The following is a 13,102-nucleotide window of genomic DNA, read 5'->3' as shown; positions in this document are numbered from 1 at the left end:
GGGATTGGATAGTGCAAGGAAGTAGGATAGAGCTTGGGAGCAGGGTAGAACCAGGAAGTGGGGTAGAGCTAGGGGAGTAGGATAGTGCTAGGAAGTAGGAAAGAGTTGGGGAGTAGGCTGGAACTAGGGAGTAGGGTAGAACTAGGGAGTAAGGTAGAGCAAGGGGAGTAGGATAAAGCTGGAGAGCAGGATAGAGCTAGGGAGAAGGGTAGAACTGGGGGAGTAGGATAGAGTAGGGTAGAGCAGGGGAGTAGGGTAGAGCTATAGAGTATTAAGATAGAACTGGTGAGAAGGATAGAGCTAGGGAGTAGGGTAGAGCTGGGGAGAAGGGTAGAGCCAGGGAGTAGGGTAGAGATGGGGAGTAGGGTAGAGCTAGGGAGTATGGTAGAGCTGGGGAGTAGAGTAGAGCTAGGGAGTAGGATAGAGCTAGGGAGTAGGGTAGAACTGGGGGAGTAGGATAGAGTAGGATAGAGCTCATGAGTAGGGTAGAGCAAGGGGAGTAGGGTAGAGCTGGAGAGTAGGATAGAGCTAGGGAGTAGGGTAGAACTGGGGGAGTAGGATAGAGTATGATGGGAACCTGATTGTAACCCTTCACTAGGTCGAGTTTGGAGAAAAACTTGCAACCTCTTAAATTGTTTGTAAAATCACAAATGTTAGGGAGAGGATACCGGCCTGGTCTGGTAACATTGTTTAAACGGCGGTAATCGCCACAAGGACGCCAGGATCCATCAGATTTTTGAACCATATGTAGAGGTGAGGCCCAAGGACCATTGGAACGACGGATAATCCCCCCTGATTCTAATTTTTGGAACTCAGCTTTAGCTTGGACTTAACTTGATCCAAACGGCAGGGGCGAGCATATAATGGTTGCCCTTCTATTTCAATCACATGCTCAACGTTGTGCTCAGTGAGTTAACCAGGATTCCAGGCTGCAGGGAACTCATCCAGGAGAGAGGCAACATCAGGGGGGAGTTTACACAAAGAGACAACGGAGGAATCGGCAGGAGAAAACCAAGGAGGTGCAAGAGGTTCAAAGGAGAGATTTTGAAGAACTTGGCGGTTCTTGGTGTCGAATAGGAGGTCAAACTCTGCCAGGAAGTCTGCTCCTAGGATTGGTTGGTCCACGTCGGCGAGGAGGAACTGGAACTGGAAACGGCGGGAACCAAACTGTAGAGGAATCAATCTGGAACCCCAAGCTTTATTTGGAAGTCCATCAGCCATTAGGAGGCGGGGGCCTTTCGGTGCAGCTGAGGAACAATGGGAAAACACAGATCTTGAAGCTCCAGTGTCAACTAAATAAGCGCTGTTTGACAGGGCATCTTGAAGGTACACAAGATAACCGCCAATGGGAAGGCTGTTTAATTTTTCCTCCTCCCGTAGGCTCTGGTGTTTCCCTGGAAACTGCAAGGAGGGCGACAATTGTTGGCTGCAGGACCAAAATGTTTGTGGAAATAACACTCAGAGTTTGACGGACCTGGGGTTTGACTACGGCGATTTGGTGATAGGCTTCTGCGGTCCTGAGCTCTACCACGTGATGGGGAAGATGTTGTGGTTGACGCTGCGGCTAGGAGGTGATCAGTAGGTATAGCTTTCCTGGCGTCCCACAAACTATCGGCGTATAACGCCATTTCACTAGGGTTTTTGAATTCCCTTGAAACTAGATGGTCCCTCATCTCGACGGGCAACCTCTCCAGAAATAAACCTTGGAACAGGCAACCTGGTTTCTCGTTCTCTGGGAGAAGGGCCAACATGGCGTCCATGAGAGCAGTAGGGTGGCGGTCTCCCAGCCCAGGGTGATGAATTAGTTTGGAAACCTTTTGCCAGCGTGATAGAGTATACGAGGAGACAAGCTTGGCCTTTAAATCCTCTTAAGGGGTTTCTGAGGAGGCAGCAGAACCCATGATCAGGCCGCGTACCGAGATCATAATCTTCTGGGGAAGCTTCTGGACGATGTGATCGAATTTGGTTTTCGACTGTGTGATTTGAGCGTTTCTGAAGGCAGCCTCTGCATGAAGGAACCACAAGTCGGGGTCCTCTGTCCAGAAATCCCTGAGATTGACGGAGACTTTCCCGATATACTGGGTTGGAATTTCTTTCTGGTCCCTCATGATGCTCGGATGAATCACTTAATGTTCAAAGTTTAAGAAGATCACGAAACTGATAGGGTTTAACTGTATGTTCAAAATCAGGGGTCACCAATACAGAGGACGTGAGTCAGACTCTAATGAAAACGCAAAAATAACTTCCAGTATATATATTTCTTATAACTTATTACTAGAGGGTTCAGAACTAGAGTAAATATCAATATCACATGTGTAGATGTTTAATCAGTACTCTACCCTGTATCTGTTCTATCTCATTCTGTTGATTCTTGTGGAACTTGTTTAACGCGGCCGGGCATCGTCTTCCACAATAAATTATTTTTGATATTATTTGCGATTATTTATCATTGTAACTCAAAATTGTTAAGTGTTTTTCCACAATTGTAAAGTGTTATAAATATTCGTTCATTTCTTTTTGATCACCAAAATTTATTTTATCATTTTTGTCAAAAATGTAAAAAAAATATTTAATGAAATTTTTTGGCTGCATTTACATTGTATGGCTGCAATAAACTTTTCAAGGCTTTATTTAAATATTTGATATTTGATAGAAACCATAAATAGCATTTTTACAAAGAGGGCTAGTAAAATACTGCTGATTTGAAAAACAGCAATTCTTGATTTGATACAAATGCCTCTATCTTTACAATCTGATGTTGTGCACTAAAAATAATCATCTTTGGAGTACTATCGAGTATCCCAGACCCCCTTTTATCAGAGTAGAGATTGGTGGATTCAGATTTTTTTTCTTCATTTGTTCCTTGCGTTCGTTTGGTTTATCATTAAAAAAATTATTTTGTTTTTTCTTAAAATTATTGTTAATTTTTTTCATTTATTGCATTTGTTTTTTCACTGAAAGATTATTTAGAGATCGGTAATTCAGTGAAATTGTTCAGAAAATAAAACCATTATTTCTATCCAAAAAGATGTTTTTTTTAACATGTTTTCCAAATACTTGTATCGTTATGCTTTATAAAAAGTATGGGGTTTCCAATGAAAAGTAAAGGGTCTCCATTGAAAGTTTTGGGGTGACAAATAAAATTCTGTGTTGTCTCAAAAGAATTTTAGGGGTCTCCATTGATAATCTTGGGGTTTCCGATGAAAATCTGAGGGTATCCAACAAAAATCTCGGGTCTCCAATGAAAATCTAGATTTTAGGTGAAATGGTTNTTGTTCCTTATCGTCCTATATTGTTTATGTTTTATTTTTAAATGTTATAAAAAAAAACTATTTCATTATTTCAATTTATTCATTTCAATTCAGGAACTTTTTCCATGTGGATAGCACAAAACAAACAAAAAGGGTCAAAAAGAGAACAACAATGCCAGACTTGTCACGAGTTTGTTTTTAATCTTTGTGAAGAAACAATCTCAAGAACTGACGAGGGTCAACCCAGACCGAAATATATTTTCAATAAATGTGGAACTAACATCTATTTTTTTACTCTACAGAGGTTTGGTCCATCACCATCACTGAATTTTAGATCCATGTTTATTATAAAACTAGATTTTATTTGTTGACAATAATTTTCAACAAAAATGTATTTTCATAGACATACTTTATAAGGATCTGTTTCCCGTAGAAAAATTCTGCTTCACTTATTTGCATACACTGTAAATATTAAAACGTAATAAAAAAAGAAGAATTTTTGGAAAAGCGAATCACAGAGGTTTTTTTTTAATAAATTATCCCTAAATTATGAATATTTTGAAAACGGCGAAAAAATAAAAATTCCACATTTTTTATTATTTTTATAAGAAAAACTGAATGCAGAACAATATTTTTAAAACTGTTAATAATGCAAGTCATTATTGTTAAAAAAGTGGATAAAAATGTAAGAATTTCTGTATACATAGCACGTGTCACCTCTTTAATAGCATAGACACCACCTAGTGGTCAAATGCGAAAACTTATATTCAGAATTTGGAATAATTATTCCGTTTCTTATAATAATTTGCAAAAACTTTCAAATTAATTAAACACATAATAAGTTAATTAAATAAAAAACAGAAAAAAAATTGGTAATTAAATAAGATTTATTGAATAAGTACGTATATATATATACATACAATGTTATTAAGCTAATCATGTTATCTAGTTAGTTACAGTGCAGTTATAGTAAATCTCTATATGGTACCTATTTAAAACGTAGATAATTAATAATGCAAAACATAATTCAGGTTTTACAGATATAGGTTTAAAAATATCTATCAGCCCAACATAATCTTATTAATGAGAGCTGCAATGGAGTCGCTGTTGTAGTCGTCTGAACATCAGGACGCATATAACACAGGATATTATTATTTTATTGCGTGGCTAATCAGAATAAACTCCTTGAGACAAATCCCAAGGGGTTGAGACAGTTAACAATTCTGTTCCTCTAGTTTGTACATCATCAAGAATACCATCTGGATGGCTCCAAGGATTATCACTGGTGTAGCATATGGACGCAAAAAGATATCACTTCCAATGGAACTTTGGTTGGCACACATAAATACTTGTAGATATAGCGACCTCCACATCACAAATAGTCTAGGTTTATTTTCTATTTGATGCAAGTAGTCTCAGTCATTCTTGATGCTATGCCACTGCTCACAGCTGCCAATATCTTGTTCTCTTCGTATAAAGTGGGGAGGAGGTCTTGACTTTCCTTGATGTGGACAGATTTCACCGGAGAAAAAGCATATGTGCATGGGGTTCAAGGCTGATCATAACTCTGTAGTTGTTGCAATTGTTGTTGTTGTTGTTGATGCTGATAATGTTGATGTTGATGTTGATGTTGATTTTGATGTTGATGTTGATGTTGATGTTGAAGTTTATGTTAATTTTGATGTTGATATTGATGTTGATCTTGATGTTGATGTTGAAGCAAATGTTGATATTGATCTTGATCTTTATCTTGATCTTGATCTTGATCTTGATCTTGATCATGATCTTGATCTTGATCTTAATCTTGATCTTGATCTTGCTCTTGATCTCTATTAATTTTCAGGCTCCATGTGTTTCAATGGCCAGGGACAAGATACAAATGCAAGGAAAGTTAATTGCAGTCGCGTATACTCTGCGTGCATATTTAAACCAGTTCTCTCCAAAGATAATATATATATAGATATGCAGGCAGGTAGAAACCTCCTTCCTAAATTGCTTGTAGCAGACAACTAATTTTTGAACCTCTGAGAGAAGGTAATACATTGTTGATACTATAGTACGCATTTAGTGTTATCACGCATAAAAAAAAATTATAAATTAGCAACAATCCAGAGGATAAAATGCCATGCGTACGACAGAGATGGTGCTGTTTGCACTTTTTCTCAAGACCTCAAAATTTATACCTGCCTGCATATCTATATATATTATCATTGGTTCTCTCTGGGTGGAATTTGTAAACAAGAAGGGATGCATGCATAGATGTTTGTCTAGTATCCGAGGAGGATAAAAGCATTACATTTTGATAATTTTGAAAATTCACATAATAGTTTCCTATGACCAGAATATTTCATAGATTATTTTTGTGAAAATTGATTTCATCTCAGGCATTAGTACCTTGGACAGGAGTATCTTTTCAACCCTTTACCTTCTCACTCAACACAAATAATGTAGGTTTTAGAAAGTTTTTTATTTGAAAACCTGAGAGAAAACCTGTTATTTTACCTGCATGGTTTTGTCATTTTTTTTTTTTTATCTGTAAACCCTTCCCCCCCCCCATCATGTCTTATTCGATTCTTCATTTCAGCCTTTTGTCAACAAATACTTTTTTTGATCAATCCAATCTTGATTTTTGTCTCATAAGTATAGGACGTTGCTTCCAACTTTCAATCTGATAATTCCTATTTTGTCAATACCAATAATATCAATACCAATAATATCAATACCAATAATATCAATACCAATAATTCGAACATTGTAAAATTTAATTAAAAGCTGTTGTATAGAATAGAATCAAATTATTATGTTTTTATGTTTCTTGGTCATTCCAATATTGATTTTTGTCTCATTAGTATTCGTTGCATCCCACTTTCAGATAAATCTGAAAATTCCTATTTTGTCAACACCATTAACAAACATTGTTAAAATTAATTGAACTCAATTTTGTAGAATAGAATTAAATTATCATGTTTTTATGATTCTTGATCAAATAATTACCTTTTTCATCTGAACCATGATGTTTTCAATCAGCTAGCTCTAGTTCTTTGGTAAAATTCAATAGATGAATAATGAGCCAAAAATATGTTATCTTAAAAATATGTATGTATAAAATATTGCTTTTAATCCTATCATGATTGGGGGGATAGTGTTTTCCAACCCCCTGTGGCTTTTTCAAAATAACTTAAAAAAGCTGACAATAAAACTTCTTTACTTTTTCAACTTCATATTTGTGATCAGGGTAGAGTGGAAACCAGTCTAACGGCTAAAATTTAAAAATATTAATTTTTTTACATTATTCTGACGAACTTTTTGAACTTTTTTAAAATCCTCCTTTGCACCCTAACCATTAAAAATATAGGAAAACACCCACCCCCCAGCTATATAGGAACCCCCCCCAATCTATATACGACAAAAATAGCCCAATCGGGATAGTCCCTTTTTTGCTGAAGTTCAATACTTTAGTAAATTTAATGCACTGAAGAACGAAAATATTAGGCTAAAATAACTATTTAACAATCATTTCGATCCTGAATTCTATCTTATCTATTTTTTAACCTAAACATTCCCAATTGAATAATAACATATATTTTTACTTATATATACAGTTACAAATTTGTTACTTTTAGTAAGATGATTAATAAAACATCATGATCCTTAAAATTAGGATCATTGACAAGATCTCTTGAGACCTTGGATAGTTCATCAATCCTCAAGAGTTTTACCTCCATTACTAATAGGTTGTTGAGTCCTTCAACTAGGACATTATCCTCATCATATGATCCGGTACCTCATCTCTATCCTTAACAGGGCAGCGGATGTCCTCCTCCTCAGAACCAATATCATCAGCAATTTCTCAATATCTTCATCCTCTGATTGAGTGAGGGTTGATGGCCTCCATATTCCAGGGATGTTAACCTGATTTTCATCTGATGATTGATCAGTCTCGAGGCTAGGGATACTTCCATCCTTGGACCCGTCCTTGGACCCATCCTTGGACCCATCCTTGGACCCATCCTTGGACCCGTCCTTGTCCTCAGTGGACACTGTAATTATTGGAGCTAAGCAACTCTCCAATGGAGATAAATCCAGGGGATCGATTCCATCTTCATTATCATCCTCTTAGTTTCCATGTAGGCTGGATTCCTAATCACCAAACTCAGAATGCTCATGTTTCTGTGGGAACACTGTAACACTAATACATCCTGTGCACTGTATGTAGCACAGAACCCAGAGCTGTTGTGTTCAGGAGACAATCTAAAGTATAAACAAGTTGTTTTGTAACATGCTATTAGTGAAAATTCAAATCTTATAAATGTTTCTTGTACATTTAAGGTTTTTGATTTGCCATTTTCTAATGAAACCCAAGAAAAGGAAGACCACATTTGATAAATTTTTCTGGTTTAAAGCAAATGATTTACTAATAGCAGAAACATTATTTAGTGGAACGGGTCTGTGTACACAGCACATTTGCTGTGTTTCATGTTTATTTGACTATTTGAAATCAGACCTTCAATTGGCAAGGTTCATGTTTTAGTTTGAAAAATTTAGAAATGTAGATACTTACTAAAATGCAAAAATATTTTATCAATGCACGGAAATTGCATGTTATGTTTTGTTAATCAATAAATTTTTATAAACCTTAAGAATAGAATAGAAAACTAATTTTCAATCAAATTTGTAAAAAAAAGAAAAAAAAGTTACAAAATTTTTTTTTGCTCTGTTTTGTGAGTAAAAAAGGAATTAACGACATTAATTTGTTGCATGTTGTAGGATGAAAAGTATCAAAGTATGAATGCAATTATCACGAAAAAAAATCTTGTAATACTTTCATTTAGAAACAATACTATTTTTAATGAAGTGTAACGTAAGAAACCTTAAGGCCTGGACATTTTAATACAACGAAACGTATAGAGCATTTTTTTTCATATCTTTCTTTGAAACGAAATGAATAAATAGTTTTGATTGCCAGTTGTAAAATAGTGTTACAAAAAAAGTTATCACAATAACGTTTCAATAAATCGTACAGTAAGAAAATTTCTAAACGTAATTAAAAGAGTTTATATCATGGAAAAGTTAAGATAAAACGTTACTTTAACAAAAATATTTTTGGCAGTGAAATTCATTGCAACGTGCAAAACTATGCCCCAATGAAATTTATGAAAGCAAAACGTTTGTCGCCTTTTAGTTTTCAAATCAAATGAAAGTGTAATGTATGGTCTCTGAAAACACTCACCTTGCATGAAAGTGGAACGTTAAAAAATTGTGGTTATATTACAAAATCTTTAACGCAACGTTGAGAAAAGTTTTTAAAACAGGAAATGCAAAAGCGTAATGGAGCTTATTTTTTCCTTAACATTAACTAAAGCTTAACCTTGCATAAGTTATTCAAGTGCAGATTCATTACGTATCCTTACTCTATGCCATAAAATTTCATAATGTGCAACGTAACGTTTTAAACGCTTATACTTTTGATGAACACTATATTGTAATGAAAGCTGAAGTCTAGAAAAATCAAAACGTTGACATCTCTACTGCACAGTGCAAACATAATAGTGCTCTTAACTTAACACTTATATTTGAACCTTCATATTTATTTTTTAACTCTTATTCAATATTCTATTTTACATTTTTTTATATAAAAGAAGAACTCGCAACAAAACACTGGCATAAATAATGGATATGATCGAACAAAGTTCAGTTGCAAAGTTCGACTCAATATATTAGCTACAAGGTGTTCCAATAAACATGGCAATTCAGTGACGAATTTGATATCGTTTTTTTTAAATAATTCTTTGATTTAGTATAGTGATACATACTGAAAAAACTGTACTCCGTAAGATTTTCGTCTGCTATTTTCACAATTTGTTTGTTTATGTTTTAACTGCATACAGATGTACTTAGAAAAACAGGAAAATTACAGTATACAAACAGAATAAACTTGTCCGTCTTCACTATTCATCTTGCAGAGACATTATAGACACATCTTTGCAGCCATTTACCGTTTTCATAAAATAAACTAAACATAATAATACTAAGACTTTTGAAATCAGGTATTACAATGCTAATTTATAACAAAGACGACATCACATTTTTCACTGAATTCCCATGTTTATTGGGACACCCTGTATTTAAAGTGATTGTAGACATTGTATTGAGATGCTCCTCTGATTATAAAGTACAATTCAATTCACAACCTTTAAACCTTCAGGTAAAAATGAACAAAGAAGCTATGATAGTTTTCCTAAATTTAAAAGTATTAAATTCCCTCTTTTGCTTTGTTGAACACATTTTCAATATAAAACAATCAAATTTAGGACAATAAATTAATGATATTTACATCATCCTTAAAAACTACAGATTGAGAATTCTACATGCCACTCTATAATTAGGAGGAACATTTTGTATACAGTTCCTTTTAGAATATACAAAAACAGGTTTAACAATATTTTATCCATTATTCCTATAGCTGAAACTACTAATCCAACTCCAAGCAAGATATAAGAAACTGCCATGTGCTCAAAGTTTAGCTTTTCCTACAAAATTTGAATACAGGGTGTCCCACGAAACATGACATGTTAAGATAGACTCGATTCACATAGTGATGTTTAGTTATGAAAATATATACTGGAATAGTTATCCTTCCATTCTACTAGAGCTCGTCCTCGCATCCTCTAAAGTTTCATATATTTCTAAAATTAAATTTAAATTTTTTAAATAAAATGTTGTATTTATTTCAAAGAAATAATTATAGGGTAACCATTTTTTCAGTTTTTACATAAAAGTATAGTTAGAAATCTTGAAAAAGTAATAGAGTTTTTATTTTAATCATCAAAATGGAAAACCACTTTTGACATTTGACATGTTATGTAATTTGATAATTTTAATTTGGTTTTAGCAAAAAATGGCGTTCTAGATAGTGGGTTAATAAGAGAATTAATTTATTGTTTTATTTAAGATTCATCTTAAAATTACCTTTTCTCTCCATACAATTAATTAAAAGCATACAATTTGACTTGTTTTTAAGGGCGCCATCTGTTTTGATCCAGGTGACATGTGATCCAGTCATTACTGGATCATGACATTTTATCCATACAACATTTGATCCGGTCGACCTTTGATCCATAATGAAATTAGTCATTTGATCCAGGGTTACTTGTGAATTTTTTTAATGGCAATTGATCGAGCCATAGATATGATCCAAAAGAGAATTTGACCAGTTGATCCAGGGTAAATTTAGAATAAAACGTGTTATTGTCTGTATCCTATTGTTTTAGAAATGTCTGTCAAACATTTAGACTTCGGCTCAAAGGTGTTGTCTTGGGAAACAATATGATTTGCTCTGCCATGAAATTGATCTGAATTCTTTTAGCAGAACCTTCAAAGGAATATTTCTCAACTTAAGCTTGTACTTGTTGCCTTTCTTAGTATGCACTGCAGTCTTGCCTTGGTTGGAAGATCTGGTGTAAATGTAGCTTTGAGTACAAACAAGGTTAAAACTACCTCTTTTATTCTCCAACAACCTGCCCACCTGTATCCTGAATGTGAACTAAAAAAATTATATTTTGCGAATTTTTCGTCAACAGCCACACATATTTCATGTTTTTAAAGAAATTATTTTCAAAATTAACACTCTGGAATAAATTGATTTTTTGATTACTGGATCAAATGACGACCGGATCAGATGTTGCCTGAATCAAATCGCAACTTGATCAAGTGTCGACTGGATCACTTGTTGCTTGATCAAATGATGTGGCGCTGTTTTAAAGTAACTTTCTACTCATAGGGCTGGACTATTTAAAACTTTTGTCAATACAATTACCAGTAAGCTAAGATCGTTCAAAAGACCAATTTTTCAGAAATTTGTTTGTTCCCACATTCCATTCAGTTAATGATATTTTCTGTTCTTTTTTAAAGTTTCCTTTTGTTAATCTCAAAGTTACTAACTGAGATTTTTTAGAAACTTTCTAGGGCGATATCTGTTAACTAGCCTTTTATGATTATTTCATATAAAAAAGCGGGGGAAATTTGAAAACAACATTAACCTCAAAACACTTAATGAAATTTATTTTTTATTTCAGTAAAATGCTGGAATTTTCCGTTAGTATTTAACAATTTTATTGATGGAACGTTGCCCCGGCCCTGTCTAATTGTAGGACAGGACAACCAATTCACAACGGTACCCTTAAATTTTGTATATAATTAAGAATGTATGAGATATATAAGCATCATCTTTCAAAATTGTTTATTTTCTTATCTGTTTCTAAAATAATGGAAGTAATTGTCAGATATAGACATTTGTAATGCTAGACACCAATATTCTACATAAATGATCAGATAAAGGTTTAATGGATTATGTTGTGAATCAGGTATTCCCCCATAGTAAGCTAGAGGTCCTGACTCCAGGTTAAAAGTCTTAACTCTAGACCCCATGTTCACCTGTTAAATGTAGATTTTTTTTATGTTTCCTATTTTCTCTTTTTAGCTGGGCTATGTATTTTAAATATATAAAGTCTCTTACGCTTTTTGATTTGGAAAAAGAGATCAAAATATGACTGAACAAAATTTTATAGGTTTAAAATTAAATAAATTTATTTTCTAGCCAAATTACAGCTCCACTTTTTGTGGTGGTAAAGGGATGATGTAGTTATTTATGTTGTGTTTGTTTAAACTCTTTATTTTCATTTGTTCGTTTTTCTGTGTAGGTGATTTGTCTGCACATTTCTTGCTGATAAGAAACAATAAAGAAATTTACTCCACATTTTAAATCAGATTAAGGTTTGAAGGGTACTGCTTTTAAATTCCTATTTCGCTTTCAACTTATTTTCAAGGCTGGCACTAGATTTTTGAACATTCCTGGAAAATATGAAAATGTCGTTTTCATTGTCAAAACTCCTCGAAACAGGAATAAATGTTTTCAAAAGAAACTCTCAGATCATAAAAAATAAAAAATAAAACAATTAAATATAAATGTGTCGAAAAAGATTAGTAGCGATCACCATCGATAATTTTTGCCAAGCCTATACCCACTTTCATTTTTCGCGAACACTTCCTTTAAAGGATGGAATATTGACATTCACAGCAATCAAATGGTTTAAATCTAATCTAAAATATGAATTATACTCTTGTATTCATTGAGTTTTTGTTCATATTGTTTAAATTGCTCCCAGTGAAAGGTGTCTAGCGCATCTATTACAAAATTTTATTTTTAACAATTGTTTTTTTCTATCATTTGTTCGAGTAAATATTGTGAATTTAAATTTTTTTTAAAAATCTACATCTTTTCTCGCAACCTTTTACCTGTTTAAATCCAAGATATTTGAGCACATTTGACAGAAATAGTAGAGCAATCGTAGCGCAAACTAGGCTATTTTGTAAAATAGGTTAAATATTATGGAGCACATCTATACGTGCTTATAAACTATTTGATTGCAGATTTATATTTTCTTGTTCCCGCATTTCCTCTTTTTGGACCTATTTGTAAAGGCCTTCCTTTCCTTAATCTTTCAAGAATAATAAACCATTTAAAACTTATGGAAATAAGAAATCACTGATTTTTGAATAAATCTACGCCCTAGATGCTAAACAGAGTTGATGTGTCATCCTAAAAAAAGGTGTACGTTACGATTATTTCACATGACATGGAACTGATCTGTAATCAGCTTGTCACACCTTGCTAGGGGGAGATATCTATATATAAATTTGGCTTGTCTGTCTGTCTGTCTGTCTGTTTGTATCCAATAAACGTCAAAACGGCTGAACCGATCGGGCCCAAATTTTTGTGGGACATCCCGCATAGAACAAGCGACGCTGTTTTAGAGTCTGAAAACGACCCGCACGACCCCAAAAACGGGCGC

At 34.0% G+C, this 13,102-nt stretch overlaps 1 protein-coding gene across 1 annotated transcript; it reads right to left on the bottom strand.

Moving 5' to 3' along the window:
• Window positions 1-271: 271 nt before the first annotated feature.
• Window positions 272-745, bottom strand: LOC111701252 (uncharacterized). The gene has a single exon (XM_023472447.1). It carries the CDS (start codon window positions 743-745, stop codon window positions 272-274), a length of 474 nt encoding a protein of 157 aa, XP_023328215.1.
• Between the last annotated feature and the right edge of the window lie 12,357 nt (window positions 746-13,102).

Source organism: Eurytemora carolleeae, unplaced genomic scaffold (genome assembly GCF_000591075.1).
Source record: "Eurytemora carolleeae unplaced genomic scaffold, Eaff_2.0 scaffold44, whole genome shotgun sequence".
Taxonomy (NCBI): Eukaryota; Metazoa; Arthropoda; class Copepoda; order Calanoida; family Temoridae; genus Eurytemora; species Eurytemora carolleeae.
Note: the sequence above shows the minus strand (reverse complement) of the source record. Positions and strands in the feature narration are given on the sequence as shown.

What these genes read in the sequence shown, in the direction of transcription:
- LOC111701252 (XM_023472447.1), bottom strand. Translation starts at nt 745, where the DNA reads ATGGTTCAAAAATCTGATGGATCCTGGCGTCCTTGTGGCGATTACCGC.